Genomic DNA, 17,563 nt, shown 5'->3' on the forward strand with positions numbered 1-17,563 from the left:
ATGTTTGTTCTTACACAACAAAAACAAATATTAAATACAGTAAGTTTTATTCACATATTACCTGGTTAGAACATTTCACTGTAATTATTAACAGTTCATTTTTGTTCATTGAGATATTTGATAGACAGATATTACCTGTACATGCAAAAAGGCATTCAAACTGAATCATTAAAAAAAGTAAAGTTAAATAGATAATACTGTTCTCGCTGGGAAGATAAGTAGCTGGGCAGCTGATAAATATTACATTGCACAAATTAAGTTACAGCAGCAGTCATTGGGGAGGTTTACATACAGTGTTAGTTATCTTGTTTGGCGTCGAGAGGCTGCAGCTGGTCTGAGGTTAAGCATGCTGAGACCACAGGAAGCGATCACAGCGCTCTAACATCGTCTGGATCATCGCTCTGAAACAGAAAACAAAAGAAATAGTGCTGACAATACCTCCTTTTTAATGACAATGAAAGCTGTTCATTTCAGACTCAATACATGCATTTTGGTTCAGTCTCTACTGATTAAAGTGATTTTAAGACCACGCTCTGCTCTTATCAGGGACCGAACAGAAAATATGACTTTGTTGTAATAAATGTAACGGTCGTCACCGCTGCTCGAGTGATACTCAGATTTTGAAAAAATGGAGAATGTTAGAAATTGTGTCACATGATCACGTTAGCTAGGGTCAACGATGACGTTGAAAGCTCTGAGAGATCATGGGCAGGTTGTTGTTAGCACTGTAATGATTTGCTGTTTATTTGTACCTCTGTGGTTGCTAAATTACTATTTTGGATCTAAGCATTTGTAGTTACCAGGAGTCTGTGGATATGCTGAGTTCTAATAACAATTTACTGTTCGTTTGTTGATGTTTGACTTCAACAAATAAATAAAAAATTGAATTATGAAAAAATGACCACATTTTGAATACTTGGTAAACCTCTCAAACATTTTTTGTGCTCTCTTCAATAGGCAAATTTAATTAAGTTCATGGATCAAAATAGTATTTCCCCAAATATTTCAAGCCTTTAAGAGATACACAGAGGAGCTACAAGAACACCCGTTGGGAGAGTTTGCTTGATTTTTATTGTCTACGACTAAAAACATATTTGAGTATCAGTTTGATAACAATGCAGGAACTCCTTCCCATATTGTGTGCTTTATAAAGTTTGGTATTTGACACCCTGACCCACCTCTGCCTCTTCTCAGCGACCTTCAGCAGCTCACAGACCAGTTTGGAGTGCGAAGAAAGGACCGGCTGCACTCCGCACTCCTCCAGGATGGCCATGGCGCGGTCGGGCCCGGCTGTCCGAGCCAGCATCAGGGTCAGATTCTCTGGACTGATCTTTTCATCGCAATCTGCCGCACCGTTGGACCTACTGCTCCCATTCACACCCGTGACCTGCTCTGAGTCTGCTGCACTGCTGCAGTGCTGACATAACTGGATCAGCAGCTTCCACTCTTCCAATGTCTGAGGCTCAACACCTGGAGAATAACAGGGGGACAGCACAGACATGACACTGTGCAGTTTTTTGTGCTCTGGAAAATATATTTGAGCGCTTAGTTGTTGAAATTGAAAGCTAAACTGGTTCTCTACATTACTGTAACAAAGGGATTTTGCAGGTATATTTTGAGGTCCCCCCCAACACACACATTAACTTTCAAAAATTGTAATCATCTGTAGTGTTTGCAGTTGTTAAAATGTTTTTACTCTTCAACAGTGTTGAAATAAGATGCTCCACCTGACAAATAAAGGCCTTTCTCAATTAAAAACCTGGTCTGGTTACATACATACAAATTCTTGTATGTATGTGTAAAACTGTGTTGTTGGCTACCTGCAGGAATCAGTTAATTTTACTAAAACCATGAGCATCAAAGAGAACAATAATACCTGCATAGTCAATAGGAGAGACGCAAAAAAAGGGGTTAAAAATTTGATTGAATTTCCTGTCTTTGCTGAGCAACAGTTTTGTGTGAAAAGAATTAAAAGCCTGTCCCATATGGACACCTGTCCCAGATTTAAGCCTGTTGAGTTCAGTGATTTAAGCACATAATAGCCTGTGCTATTAATTTGAAGTTTTACAGTAGTAGTGCTGGTGTGCAGGTGTATGCACTATAGCCCCAAAGCTGTGTCCTTGTTCAGGGGATTGACTATTTTGTTGGGCTGAGCCTGTCGCCTCTCCCAAGACGATCCTGCCTGAAAGAGATATCAACTTTTAAAGCCAAAAAATTGAAAGTTTATCACCAGAGAGTTTTCATCAAACAGCTAACAAGCATAAATTGCAGAGGTTATCTGGCATAAGTGCCATGCCATACTAATAAAAACAACATAGTCACTAATTTCTGCTGCCAGTGGTACTTAGTAATTAGTTCTGCAACGAGATCAAGAACACTGTTTCAAAGGATCTTCCAAAGTCTTCTAGAAAGTGACACCATCTTTGGTGTATTTGTGTTCATCTCTGTCCATGTGTTTATCTGTAGGGCTCATATTTTGTGTTGCGATGAGGTAATAGTGGGTACCTAAGTGCTGCATTACGAATGCATCATGTCTACACTGGATTTCCAGGCAATCGACACACGGTTTCCAGTATGTGCCTCAGTAACCCCTGACACACGGCTGTGTTACAAACTGTCCTCTCAGCCCGTCAGAAATGATAATTCTGCTCCTGTCTGCAAGTGTGAAAGGAAAGGTTTTACCATCAGCTTCCTCCAGCAGACTGATGTCGTCCAGCTGACAGATGGCGGAGAAGGCTTCTGAGCGACGCTGCAGCTCACAGCAGAGGTAAATGTAGCCCGTCCAGTACCTAAACACACATACATTATACAGAAGGTTACTTATGACAGTATAAACTCACATTCACAGCAAAAAACAAACAAAAAAACCCAAAAAAGACAATTGAGTCAAAGATAATTAGAAGTACCCATGACTGCGGCATGTCTCTGCCATCTCCTGCTTGGAGGACAGGTCTGCAGGAAGACGGATGAGGAGAGACAGGAGGCGTCCATAACCCCAACTGAAACAATGAGAACGCCACCTGCAGCAGGAGTCACATGACTTACATTTATTCTTATATTTTACTTCCACTTTATATTTGGACCTTGCTGTGGCTTGGACAGAATCCAGAAGTGAAATGATAGTAGCTTAGTTCACATCCATCCAGGCAGAGTGGTTCTATTTTTTTGTTTGTAGCCTCAAACTGAAAACTTAATGGGCCTTTAAGTCAAAGTTGAAAATTTATAAAACAATCTTTATTTTTTTTAGGCTTTTAGAGAGAATTCTGTTGAAGGAATTTATTTGATATTTTGTAACCTCTACATTAAAAAATTTACAGACAGGTGATGAAAAGATGTCTATGCTGGAGGAAATGTGTTGAGCAGAAAAAAAGCAGGAAAAAATAAAGTTAAAAAAAGTCTTATTTTGCTTTTTTTTTTTTTTTTACACACTAACAGGAACAGACCTGGGCTGCCCATCAGGGGTCAGGGTATCACAGTGTTGAGGGGCATCATGGGTAAGAGCTAGCTCCAGCCAATCCTGTCTCAGTGATTCTGGTTCAAGAAGAGACTGCAAAAATGACAACCTAGAGGAAGGAATTATGTAAAATTCAGCAACAAGAGGAGTTCAAAGTATTTATTTATTTTTTTGTTTTTAAAAAATAAATGAATCTAAAGATGTACCTGTCCTCCTCAGTTCGTGACTGGACCAGATTATCCAGGTATGCCAGGAAGTGGCTTTGGTGAGCCATGGCCATCACATCAGCAGGAGTGATCATAGGATAGAACTGCGTAAAGGAGCGTACAGCCGCCTCCCCGTGCTTCTCATACAGCCTAGAGAATAACACAGTGGACTAACTTCACAGAGTCTGTCACAGCTGTGATGTAGGTATGTGCTGACCAGAGACATACGTGTACTGACCTGTGTAAGTGAGCGAGGAGATGAGGTGCACTCCAGGGCTGCAGCTCCCTCAGACTGCGCAGTGACCGAAGCAGATCACCTCTCTCAATAACCTCCACCACCTTACTGGACTGAGTGAGATCTACAGAGAACGAAAAGTTTAAGATTAAACTACTCATATCAGAGGTACATGGGGTGAGTCACTGGATGAGGTTGGAAATAAGGAAATGGATCACAGAAGTGTATTTTAAACTGTAGATGCAAATGAATACAGCTTGTTTTCTGGATGCTTTACTACCTCAGAACCAAACTGAGGAAAATCTGTCCATCAGTGTCAACATTATGTGACAGGCATTAATTATCTGAGGGATCACTTACTCATTTGTTTTGTTCTGTGATTATTGGTTAAAAGATTTTAAGTTAAGGCTGGGGACACAACAACATCTGTGGAAAACAAAACTTACTTCATGAGGGGAAATCATCAAACTGGCAGCATCTTTTAAAAACTCAGATTCTCTCTCCTGTGCTCATTAAAAATGTTCCAGGAGATCTACTGACTTATCGACACACCCCTTCCCATTTTCTTATTTATTTTGATTTATTATTATCATAAATGTGTTTTTTTCTTATTTTTCAAGGGAGTGAGGGAATAAAGACTTGGATATGTCTTGTTCTGTTTTGTAATGATTGTATTGTACTGACTGTTGAATGACTCGATCAATCCATTAAATCAATTAAAATAAAAAAAAAATAGAAAATGGTTAAATGATGAACGAATGCTATTTATAATTCAGAGGAAACAGCTACATTGACGTGACTATCAAACAGGAAAAGAGTTTCAGATATTTAAGGACTTTTCCTTCACTAATCTGTGGGATTATGATACATTTTTTTTTAAAAATGTTATTACTTGCACTTCTCTTTTTAAAAAGTTAGGGTTATGATATAGCTTCCCAGTGGGATTACCTGTGGATTCAAATCCAAACATTCAAATTTTGGTTTAGCATCAAAATTATATTTTCCCAAAGCCCTTCTAAAGATATTTTCTCACATGACCTAATGTAGGTTTCTGCATGATGACGTTGCTACCTAATGGACCTCTCTGTGACTGAACCAAGCCGTCTGTGTGAACTTTAATCTTCCAAATGAGCTACATTCCTCTAACACGCTCCCCAGCATGCAATCAGACTAATGTACTGCTGTGGACACCACACAACATGCATTTTGGATCTGAAAGTCATAACACACACAAACTAAGAGATTGAGGCAGCAGTAGTCCAACAACTCCTGTGACCTGTGAAGTAAAATTACTGTTTTTGTCAGCAGACTGTGGTGGCTTTAAAAAGAACAATATAGCAGCTTCAGTTCCTTGTTGGATTGTCTGACAGGTAACGCAGTGAAAATATTACATCGGTTATGGATGAGTACCTCAACCCCACTTTAATAAAATCCAGTTTTATTCTTTTTTGAATTATTATCAGTGCTCTAACCTACGTCACTGGTCTTTGGTAAGGCCGTTTACATTTGAAAAACCCTGAAAAGAACCTGTCCCGGCTGGTCAGGCCATCTGTCTGCCTGTCTGCCTGTCTGGTTGTGTACTTATTAATTTAGAAATCTAAGAAAATAAAACACATGAATAAAAAAAAACAAAAAAAACAGATTAAACCAGAGACTTGAGGAGAAGCTTCTGACCTAGCATGGCCTCAGTGAAGGAGCTCTGAACCTCCGGCCGCTCCTGATGACACAGCAGACACATTCTCCTTACACGCTCATGGTCCAGCAGAAAGAAGTAGCGGCGCAGGAAGGCTGTGCAGCACAGCGCTTGTTCATCCTTCTGGTTTCTGAAGCAGCTCTGCTCTGTATACAGCATTGCCAGCTGGGTGAGATTAGCCAGGAGATCCGATGGTACAGGTTTGGGAGACACCACTCGAACAGGTTCTAAAGGACTCCCATTTGAAACTTCAGGCTCCTTCTCAGTGGAGTCACACTGGTCCTCTTCTTCTCCAAGCTCAGGAGACTCCTCTCTCTTCTCCTCTGTGATGCGCTCTGTTGGTTCTGCTGATAAAACGGAAGACTCCTCATGTTGCTCTGAGCAGGAGTGAAGATAATCCCACCGCTCCTCTCCTGCTCCATCCACCTTTGAATCAGCCAAAACAGTTGACCCAGGCTCTTCAGGTCCGAGTATTCGCTCCAGCACCGGCAACCACTCCAGCAGAGTTTCTCTCAGGCAGACTGGATCCAGTAGCACCAAAGGATCTTGGATCTGGGAGCTTATGTTTGGGACATGTAAATATAAATTCAGCTTCTAATAAAAGGCTGTGAAATCTTGCAGCAATCTCTAAGAGTGATACAAAAAACAAAGTAAAAATTAAGTAAATGTAAAATACTAACATAAATTAATTAATAATACAAATAAATAACAATAAATAACAAATTAAACAGAGATGAAACAGTGACACAAGAATCTAAGTTAAATGATTAAATAAAATAAAAAAGGCAGCTCAGAGTAAAATAATAATGATAAGGATAAGATATTACAATAAATTTAACAATTCCATACTGCTTTTAAAATAAATGAGTGGTTTTTATATGTATAACCTGAGGTAACATTATCTAAAACAACTTGCAGTTGGGATTTTCACAAAACAGCACTTACATAGCTCTCTCTGTCGCTGATCGAAGTTCCTGCATGTCGGCCTCTGTGTTGGGCATTTCATCATAAACTCTGTCATGAAAAACACAAGTCACTAGCTTTACCTAATTCACATTTAATGGTCTTTTCAAAACAAATTATCTGGCTTGAAAACAAAGAAAGGAAGACATTAGTGTGGACTAATTTCTTTACAGACAACACATACTCATCTGCTCTGGGTAGAAAGTGGTTTTAGAACACTTTCTCAGGTCTGTACTTACTCACTGTCCATTTCCTCTGAGTACTGAGCTTGGGTGGCTGACATCTCAGCCTGTCCACCTTCTCTGAATTCAGGTCGTTGCCAGAGCTCAGAGTTCATCTGGAGGGTGTTGATCTTCTCTGTTGTCTTCTTAACAAAACTAGAAACACTGAGAAAAATAAAAAATAAAAACAACCTTTCACCAATGATGCTTCATTAGATGGTTTTCAAATTTAACCACAAGAAAAACAAACAGAAACACACCACTGGAAAATTTCACATGTCAAATGACTGAGAGTGATGTTTAGAAATGAAACCTGCCACATGCGTCTACGCAAATGAATAATGTGAAATAAAAAAACTAGATGTGGGTCTTCACTGGAAAGGGGAAGTAAGGCGTTTATATAGCACAGCTGCACTTGAATATTTATAGTTACTGTAGGAGTTTTAATACTTATAAGAAAAAAGCAGGACACTGATTTCATCAGTGTTGAATATAACTGAAAGCTACACATGACAACTTCAGCACGTATGGCTGCTGTGACAACATGTGTGTATTTAAACCATGTCTGTCCTTTGTTTCTCTGGATGTTCACCTTTCTTTGACGGCCTGCAGTGCGATGCGAGGGGGTTTGGGGCGGAATGAAAGGGGGAGGTGGAACTGCAGGCCTTGCTCAGATCGCTCTGCGTCCGTGCGCTCACTGCTCTGTGGATCTGGATAAAGATGGGGGGCAAGAGCCAGAGGACAAACACACATGGATGGAGAACCGGAGGAGAATGGTGAAAGGCAGAGGACATGATGCAAGCAGATGAAGCAAAGGAGCTGGACGACACTATGGAGAAAATTAAACGCTGCGCAATGCAAATAAAAACTGAACCAAAATGGTGATATATGTGTGATACGATGGAACAGACAAGAAACTTGATATTAACAGTAAGGCAAAGTGATGATTGTATTTGTAAAGCATGTCAGCTGTCAGACAGATCATTCAATTCTCACAGCAGATAGAGCACAGCAACACAACTGTTTCAATCATTTTTTAAAAATCACACACGTATTAAATGTGTCGAAAGCACACAAAACAGAAACTGGTTTATAAATGATCATTATGACAATAGCGATAAAAGTCAGTCAAAGAGTAAAATTATTCTCAAGTGTTTGTATGGATAAATCTTTCAGCTGCGGGAGACCTTCCAAAATACAAATGTCTTTTTCGGTATTTTGTTTGCTTTTTTGTTGTTTTTTTAAATTAAGGTATTTTCGCAGAGCGGTAGATATTAAACTGAAAATAACTTCACTCTCTCTTCACATTGATTTCAGAAAAGACAGAAAAGGAGTTTGTTCCTGCTACAAACACACACATCCAGTAAAGAAAGAGGAAGAAAGAAACAACAGAAAGTGTGCGTGAATCATTTTTTTGTTCGCTGTGATTGTTGATTTAGCATTATGAAATGAATCCAGTTCTTCTTTTCGTTTCATTTATTCAAGTGTGCAGGCTAGGCCTGCAACTAAGAACTACATTCATTGTCATTTTAATCTGTTGGTTAATCAGAGTTTCCCTAAGCTAAAGATGATGTCTTCAAATGTTTTGCCCACAATCCAGAGATATTTAGTTTATTGCCAAAAAAGAGTAAAGAAACCAAAAAATATTCACATTTCAGAAGCTGACATCAGTGAATATGTGCATTTTTCATAACTCAAACGCATTTACTGATAAAATAAGCTGGCAATTATTTTGATTGTTGACAACTAATCATTTATGTTATGCAGCTCAAGTGCAGATTTTTTCTTAAAGTTGTGATAAATAAGTGAGTTGTTAACTTTTAGTGACAGCATTTGTTCATTTGGACACGGACGCTTTCTTACCATGATCCGCCTGATCCTCCTCTTGCACATAACTGAACTCTTTGAGCCGCTCCTCCTCTGACGCAGACTGATTAGTGAGGGAGCTCGTCTCCTCGTCTGACTGACTCCCTCTGCGGCTGATCACACGATAGATTCCGCAGTCCAGGACATTGAAGCTCTCCTGGATAATAATATAGATAAAATCAGCATGCTGGTTTGTTATAGATTTAAAGAAGCTGCACGCTGCAGTTGCACTGAAATTAAAATGCATGAAATGGACAGGAAAGACACCAAGATGTATTTATGTGATGGGGAATTATTCTGCATGCAGTGTTGAAACTGGCTTATCTCAACAAATAACCATTTCAATGTAATGCTGCAGAGACACTTTCACCCAACTGAATGGTATCCATGACAACATGGCTCAACGTGTCCCATCGAAATTACATAGAAATGACTGTGTACAGTTACGGTGATGGATCCTTCCTTGGCACGTTGTTCACACAGAGAAAAGATACTTAAATTTACATGCGAGGAGATGCTACTTCTGCGGCTGCTGGAGGCGGAGTCCAGAGGCTCTAGTTTAGAGATGACTTCCTCCAGCTGGCCAGTCAGCTCCAGGTGCGTACTGGAGCTGAGCTGGGACCTGAGATGTTCGAGGCGGTCAATGGGAATTGATTTCCTGGCCTGTCAGGAAAGACGAGAAAGGCTGTCGTTACTGCTCCCGTTATTATCAGAACTCTGATACAAGTGCGAGCTCTTACTCTGAACATGAGAAATTTAGTTGACCCTTTGTAATCTGAGAACATTTTAAAAAGATGGGAATAAGAGCAGTAAAAGAAAAAATCACCCAAAAATTTTCCAGAAATTTGTAAAAAGTAAAAGAAAATAACCCGAAAATTAGAAGGGAAAAAAAACAATGCAAAGAAAAAAAAGAAGAAAAACAAACAGGCAAGGAAAACAAGATTTGGAAAGAGTGCTTTAAAAAAATCTAATAATTCTGTAACATAATTTTAAGTATGCAATTATGATAAATAATAAATATAGTTTTCCCGTATTTTTTTTTCCCCCCAAGACATTTTCTCTGGCCTGTTTAAAAATAATTTTCTATATCTATTAATTTCTTGCAATTTGTGGAGCATTTCTTACCACGTTGCTCATTGCCTTTTTCTCATGTTTCTGAAGAACTCAAATCCAAATCAGGGCTCAAAACTTTAAAATGGAAACAGGCAACTTTTCAAGGTTAACAGGTCTATTCGGTGCTTTATTCTTGGTGACACAGGAAGTCAGAAATTCATATAACGTAGCTCGGATTAGACTAGAATCTAAGAGACACTGTACACAGAGCTGAGGCCAGCTAGCATGGCGATGGCAGCCATCTTACCTTGCTGGTTGTGACTGTGTGCTGGAACATACAGCAGACCATAGCAGCAAGAGGCCAGGACTCCCTCCGCAGCAGACGCTCAACACAGCGTTCGGCAGAAAGCAGGGACAGGTGGGACAGACGTCCGCTGCCATGGAGACAGAAGAGCTCGTTGCGGTAGACTGCGATATCAGCCAAGTCTGCAAAACCAGAACACAGATTTGGATCAATTTATAGAACATCAAACAAGAACAAAAATTCTTTATGATCAGTGCTAAAATAGTTTAATATTATGATTCTTTCCTTCTTTATTTCAGGAGACTGAGGTCATTTGGAGCCAACAAACAAATTCTGTTATCGTTTTTCCAGTCTATAATACATTATGCAGTGTTATGCAGTGTTATGCAGTGTTATGCAGTGTTATGCAGTGTTATGCAGTATGGAATCAGTGCATAGGACAGTTGTCTCTGTTCAGTGTGAAGCTTGATTGGCTTATTTTCTCTTCATTTTGATTATTGTCATTTTTTGTTTATTTACTATTATTATTATTATTATTCTTATTATTATTACTATTATTATTATTATTATTATTTTTACTATTTATAATCTAATATCATTTATTTTATTTTATTTTTCATCTGTTTGTAATTTAAAATGTCTTTTATAATGGGGAGGGCACTATGATAAAAATCTAAATAAAAAAAGGCTAGATTTGCCAGACTGCTGCTTATCTGCTTGGAGATTGTTGGCGAAGAGCTTGAGCAGTCAAGTTCCTAGAATGCGTGTACTAAAAGAATGTTGTCTCTGGCTGGTAATATTTGGTTGGATCCCTCTTACACGTTATCTGAAGAATGGGCGGTTTCATTGCTAATCTGTTGCTATGACAAAAGCTTTGGTCCCTGCTTACTTCCTGTCAGCTGCTGCACTAAAACTCCAACAGGAAATACAAGTTTCCCCATCATACAGGAGATTTAGAGTCCCACAGGCTCGACTGTGTCTGTTGTGACTTGTAGCAACATTTATTAAATGAAAGAGAAAAGAAAGAAAATTTTCAGAATTATTTCTGACAACAGAGTGAAATCTAATCTAATGTAGTGGTCCTATATCATTGTATTTAGTGTGTGTGTGTTTATAAGTACAACGTTTGCACGTATGCCAAAGGATCGCTGGTGGTATACTGGGAGGAAGAAGCACAAGCACACCTTTGACTTGAGTCCACAGAAGCACTTGTCCGTTCTGAGGTGTAAAGATATAAATTGCTGAATCAGTCCAGGTCAGCAAGTTCTGGTCTCTAAGGACATAAATAAAGTGTACAGTTAGTCAAGTGACAGGCTCATGGCAGTTATTATTTGACAATAATAAAATGTTCTTTTGACTAATGTTGTCTGGTCTATCGCTTCTTATGAAATAATGTGTATATTAAAAAAACAGTGACCGACAAGCCCAACAACTCAGATAAACTATATATTACCCGAAAAACAGCAGTTTAGGGAAGGCGATTGACTGGGGGCTCTTCTGCAGTGGGTTGTAATGAGGCTCATCTCTGCAGGTCACAGAAGAACAAAAGAAAAATTTGAAGTTCTGCCTTTTAAAGAAGACCATTAAAAGCAGGAATAATAAGCACCTGTAAGTGATGAGTGGTAGAGGAGGACAGGCCAGCTGCTGTTTGAACTGATGGGTGCTCAGAACTTCGCCATTGAAACTGGCCTCCCATATTCGAGACCCCGGCCGGGCAGAGTACAGCAGAGGGGGCTGACCGACTAATAATCCCCTGTTCTGGGGGAAGAAACAAGCTCCATACTCCCCGTCACGCTCCTTATTTCCAACACGCCAGAACTTCTCCCTGAGGATGGAAAAGTACACCGCTGCTGAGAAATGTCCCAGATCTTTTTTGAGGAAAAAAGTAAAATGATCAACATCATGAACATTTTGAAGGAACATAATGTAATTACCATTTTCTTCATTCATTCATTACCAAAACTTTAGCCGCAATCTTTTTCCAAGGAGAATGGAAAAAGAAAATGCAGGTTCTCAAAAACAAATGATGCAGAGAAACAATATCTGAGACCAGAGAAACTACTTGTAGCTTTCTATTAAAAAAAAAACATAAACATGACTTCATTAGTGAAAAATGCCAAGATCAGTTTTTCAGATAAAAAAAGCAAGAATTTCGCTGTCAAATGAGCAGGGAGATCTGTGCTCTGGCACGAGTGAGGGAAGTTTAACTAAGTTCATTTGTAGAACTGTAGCTTTATGCAGGGACAATATTTATCCATATAGGGACATGAACAGGGTCCCTCTGAGAGTGTCCCCCCATACAGAGTTACATTCACGTTGGTACTCACCTCTCTGTGTCACAGAGGTAGCAGCGGCTCAGGGAAGACACCAGCAGGCGCCCATCTTGGTATCCAAGCTGAACCACTCTTGAGTCCACAGTGGTGACGGTCTGAACAGGGAAAATAACGAATGCTGACCCCTAGACATGAGGAAAACAATATCAAGATCATCATATCCGGACCATTTCATTCACAAAAAGTGTAAGAAACAAATTAAGAAAAACTTGCATATTCTTTGAGAGCTTAAAAAGTTTTTGCACAAGTGTATCAACTAGAAAGTGCCTAAACTTTTTCACACATTACTACTGAGGAAACAAGCAATTTCAACGTGAATCGGCAGTTACCACCTTGCCCAGTTTGGAGGATCCTGCACGTAGAAAGGACACCTTGCCTCCTGTGTCCCCGACAAAAACTCTGAGCGTGCTGGTGTCCCAGCAGAGTGCAGTGATGGCCTGACCTCTGTGCTCCCAGGACACACTGACTCTCTCTGGACGACCCCGCCGCTCCAGCTGCAGCTCCCACACCACCACCAGACCCTGACTGAAGCAGAGACAAAAACTGTGAAACAATACAGGCAAACAAAACCAAACACAGAGCTATAACCCTTTGAAACCTGAGCAAAATGGCTTGCTTTCAAAAACATGGGAAGAGGGCAACAAAAAAAGAAATTACTCACAAAATAGCAGGAAATTAGTAAAAAGTACAAGAAAATTACCTGAAAATTTGTATTAAAAAAGAAGGTTACAAAAGGAAATTATCTAGAAAAAAATGTTTCAAAATTCTAATAATAATTTTACAACAATTGTAAATATTCATTTATGATAATTAAAATGTAGTTTTCCTTCATTTTTTCCCCTAGACAGTGGCACCAGATGACAAGGAATGGCTTTTTTTGAGAGCAGATGCGTATGAAAAATCTCTTAAATTCATATAGAGACTCTAACCTTGTTGCAACAGCGATGAAGTCTTCATCGTGAGGGCAACACGCCACCTGAGTGATAGATCCCTCCTGAAAAAAAGTGCACAATGAGGTAAGAGTTATAAAGACACCAACACTTTTGAGCACTGTATTCCTTATTATGTGAAGTTGTATTAGTTAACAGCAGAAATATAGTCCACTGTCTGCAGAACAGGCACTCAGTCACATATTACCTTGTGAGTGAGGATGAGTCTCTGCTTCCAGCCCTCCTTCTGGATCAGGTGCAGCCCTCCTGCTGATGTTCCCAATGCGAGCCACTTCCTTGACACTGCCAAACAGGTACACTGTAACACAGAAGAGTTTACTCATTTGTTCATGATGATATATGGTTAGATGCACATTTTTTTGTGTGTGGTAACATGTTATAATTTGTGTTTAGTGTGGCCACTCCTTCTAAGGCTCAGACATTCTGATATCTTAATTTGCAAGACATTTAAAGTTTATTTTAGCTGTTAGGTTTTTAATCTATGTTTAGCAATCACACTGATTCAGCCATTTTTCACTCTGTAGTACTTCAAAGGCATTAACCCTTTGAAACCTGGATTGGTACCACTTTTCAGACACCATTCACAAGTATTTAAAACTTTGAAACCTGAGCAAATTGGCTTAATTTGTGTCAGAAACATGGGAAGAAGGCAAAGAGCAATGAAAAAAGAAATGACAAAAAAATTGGCAAGAAATTTGTAAAAAAAAAACAAAAAAGAAAAGAAAGAAAATTAGTATGGAAAAAAAGAATGAAAAAGAAGGTGAAAAACCCCCAAAACAAACACACAAGGAAATTACCTGAAAAAAAGTGCCTGAAATGATCAAAATAGTTAGAAACATTTTTTTGTAAATTAAGCAAATAGATACTTATTATACTTATTATCCTTTTTCTTTTTTCTCTACCAAAAAAACCCTTATCTAAATCTACTAATTTCTTGCATTTGTGGAACATTTCTCATCAAATCGCTCATTTCCTTTTTCACCACGTTTCTGAAAGAAATCGCTCCAGTTTGCTCAGAGTTCAAAGGTTTAAGTAAAAGGCTACTTTAAATTATCTATGTGTAATTTTTTTTCAAGAAAGATTCAGACAGGTGATGGTGAAACCTACCTTGAGCCTGCCAGAGTCTAAACGGAGAGCGGACAGAAGTGGATCGAGGCAGTCAAACTCTGCCAGTACATGACTGTGGTTCTCTGGCACTACTGGCACCAGAGGCATCTTCAATGGTGATCCTCTACAACTGACAGAGAATGAGACAGTCAGCGAAGTATGAAAAAATGTGAGGGACTTCAAGAGTCATCACTCTGTTTCCTCGCATTACTACAGCCCTCAGCTGCTTGGTATCATATGACTTTCAGTAGAGTACCTATCCGCTGAAATTGACCAGTCATGACACCAATTTACACTGTCTCCACCCTGGCAAAAAAAAAAAAAGTTATTATCTCTATTGTACCAGAAGTGAGGACACCATTCAGCTCATAATACAGCTGGACATAACAGTCTATTTTGGCTTTGATTTACTTGTTGTGGTTTCAAGTAAATTCATAAGGAAGCAAAAGCAAAACTATAGTTACAGATCATTTAAATATATTAAGATACTGTTGGCAAAAATCAGCACTGTGTACAAAAAACAATTTAAAACAAAATGACAGAACCTAATCTACCACGTATCAAATTAGTTGACACAAGTATCTCAAAGGGAGCTGAGAAGTAGCAGTAAACTCTGACCTCTGTCTTTGTATTTGTTAGCACTCTACTGCAACAGGAATGTATTTGGGGAAGAGGATGTCCACTGCTCTGACCAAAGCTCAACAGATCTGCTAAAAAGGCTGGTGGCAAAAACATAGACTGCAAGGCCCCAAATCTAGATGATAATTCAGAGCCTCTCATACATCCCGGTATTTATTAATGATTTTGCCTGAATGTGGCACTCAAATAAACAGAACTGCACTTAATCACATTAAAACTGACCTGTTGAACCTGAGGGGCTCTAAGGCAGCCTTAGCCCTCAACACTGATTATTTTTTCATACATAATTATAGGTAGTTTCAAACTGTTTTGTTGCCTCTCTTAGTGTGCTTTTTACTGACTGTCATTTGAATGTCAGCCTTGTGCATTATGGCCACAGGAAGAAGTCATTAGATCCCACATTTAACAGTCATAACACAAATAATACAGGGTGAAAAAACTCAAAGCTTGTAAGAGATTTTAGTCCTGCATTGAAAAAAGTCATTGCTGCTACCTGCTTCCTCCTTGGAAACCTTGTGGTACACCCACCTCATTAACTTCAACTCCACTACTGAAAAAAATATTAAGTTAAGAGCAAATTTACAAGTATCAAATATTATCAATACAGAAAAAATGACCTCTGTGAATGTCACACAGTTTGATATGATATTAAAAGTGATGCATTCTGATGTAAATGTCACTTTACAGTTTTATATGGTGAAACTGGAATTAATTAAACTTATATACAAACTTTTGGGAAGTATAAACCATAAGGTACTGTTCATTATTTATGTGAGGACAGGGGGTGCTGCAAAAAGTGGGAGGCACGTCAACAAATTTTTAAACACTGGGGAGGGACATTTGTTTTTTGTTTATTTTGGATTGGGGAGGGGCAGACAGCTTAATGGCTATATTATTTTGCTGCTGATTTTTAAAGAGAACTCTTTTTTAATTTGCCAAAATTACACCATTTATCATAGCCCGAAACTGAAAATCTTTGGATTTTCAAATTTCTGACGATCCTTGGATACGTCATGTGCAGAAAACGGCAGAAAAAAACAAAACAAAACCACATCTGAGCTTAATATAGTGATATTTTTATATTAAAAAAAAATCACTATTTCTCAAGGGGCCAAAATTAAGAGTTTGCTCTTACTAACCAGCATGCATTACAAGGTTGAAAACCAAGGCTTTTCTCATCTTCAGGATTTCATCTTCAATTTTTAACTTTAAAACAGTTAAGGGTGAGTTTTGAAACTCAAACAATTAATTTATTGAGAGAGGATTGAGAATTTTCCCTGAGTCATACAGAGAGGTTGAAGAAAAACATTTGTCGCTTTGGAAAAAGTTTTTTCATTTAAAAAAAAGAGCACCACCTCAGACACCCCCCTCCTCTGATAAATAAAGAACAGTCCCTAACAATGCATCATATTTTAAAAACTCACTGTGTGTTTTTTGTATGCGAAATATTGTAACTTTAAAGTCACATGAAACTTAAAAACACATTGTTAGGTGTACAATATGTTCTTCAGAGCCTCAGAGCAGTAACTTTTAAGTATGAAGTGGTGGGACATGGAAATACCAAAGGACAGTGCAACATCGGTACCTTATATGCATGTCCTACAGGTGTACATACTTGAGTTATCATACTAAGCTAGCATTAGCTGAAGGGGACACAGGTGTTGCGTTAACACAAACTTTTTAATTAACGTAACCATTTCCATGCTTTTGAAAGTGAAATGTCAAGCTCGCGAGCTCACTTGTGTTGGTTACCGCCACTCAATCAAAAAATAAGTAGTTGGCTCGTGTTTATTACACTATGGTTAATAAAACACAAACAAATTAGCACGATATCGTTTAAGTTTCTGGCAGCAAACAACTAAAAGGGACAATTTAGCTGGCCGATGCGGCAGTCCGCATCACGAGACCCGTCTGCTGACACTGATGCTAACGTTTTCAATCAACACTAATGGAGTTAGCAAAAGTCTTAAACGGAATTATTACCACGCCATTTCTATGTTAAATGTATTTGACAGCTTATAAAAGTTACAATTAATAACAAGAATCTTTTCAATGCGGCAACTCGTCTCTGTGTCACTACATTTGCAATAACAAGCTAGCATGCTAGCTAGCCGAGACAGTGAGGTTGCCATTCACTTGTTTTGTCACCTAAAACCAAAACTCACCACAAGGCACGGGTGACTCTCCGGTGTTCCCACCTACAAATCCACAGTAAAGCGCTGTTACATTGCTAATATCGTTCGCTGTTTTTGGAGAAAGTCAGCGGTCAGTCTCACGGCACTCGGACTGCAGCAAGCCGACCTGTCACGGCTCCGCTCAGCTGATGTGAGGACACTTCCGGTGTTGAGTTGAAGACTGTTGATAGATATGTTATGTCTACCTTAACCAGACCCCAGACCTCTAAGCGACTGTCTGACTTTATCAGAGGCGAGGCGTGGCTTGGGTCTGACTTTTTTCACATGAAGCTATAAATGTTTTTCCTGATCAATCATCATCCCTCCACCATAAATAACATTTTTTTCCACACCAAATGTAGGTT

At 38.9% G+C, this 17,563-nt stretch overlaps 1 protein-coding gene across 2 annotated transcripts; it reads right to left on the reverse strand.

Moving 5' to 3' along the window:
- Positions 1–30: 30 nt before the first annotated feature.
- hps5 (HPS5 biogenesis of lysosomal organelles complex 2 subunit 2) lies at positions 31–17,365 on the reverse strand. Of its 2 annotated transcripts, none has more exons than XM_042496139.1 (23): positions 17,190–17,365; positions 14,386–14,509; positions 13,466–13,576; positions 13,258–13,322; positions 12,661–12,853; positions 12,323–12,453; positions 11,602–11,820; positions 11,449–11,520; positions 11,180–11,268; positions 9,999–10,177; positions 9,143–9,301; positions 8,636–8,795; positions 7,365–7,482; positions 6,791–6,937; positions 6,534–6,602; positions 5,570–6,147; positions 3,899–4,019; positions 3,661–3,810; positions 3,444–3,563; positions 2,907–3,020; positions 2,683–2,789; positions 1,179–1,470; positions 31–401 (listed from the first exon to the last, which is right to left on the reverse strand). In XM_042496139.1, the coding sequence occupies exons 2-23, from the start codon at positions 14,491–14,493 to the stop codon at positions 341–343; spliced, it is 3,363 nt and encodes a 1,120-aa protein (XP_042352073.1). In that variant the 5' UTR covers positions 14,494–14,509; positions 17,190–17,365; the 3' UTR covers positions 31–340. The 2 variants fall into 2 exon arrangements, with proteins under 2 accessions (XP_042352073.1, XP_042352072.1); XM_042496138.1 differs by having other exon boundaries at positions 14,386–14,515; positions 17,190–17,364.
- Positions 17,366–17,563: the final 198 nt, after the last annotated feature.

Source organism: Plectropomus leopardus, chromosome 11 (genome assembly GCF_008729295.1).
Source record: "Plectropomus leopardus isolate mb chromosome 11, YSFRI_Pleo_2.0, whole genome shotgun sequence".
NCBI lineage: Eukaryota > Metazoa > Chordata > Actinopteri > Perciformes > Serranidae > Plectropomus > Plectropomus leopardus.

Excerpts from the sequence above, each read along its gene's own strand:
- hps5 (XM_042496139.1), bottom strand. The coding sequence starts at position 14,493 with ATGCCTCTGGTGCCAGTAGTGCCAGAGAACCACAGTCATGTACTGGCA. Across the intron at positions 6,938-7,364 it reads CTGCAGGCCGTCAAAGAAAG|TGTTTCTAGTTTTGTTAAGA; the intron begins GTGAACATCCAG and ends TATTTTTCTCAG. Across the intron at positions 3,021-3,443 it reads ACCCCTGATGGGCAGCCCAG|GTGGCGTTCTCATTGTTTCA; the intron begins GTCTGTTCCTGT and ends CTCCTGCTGCAG.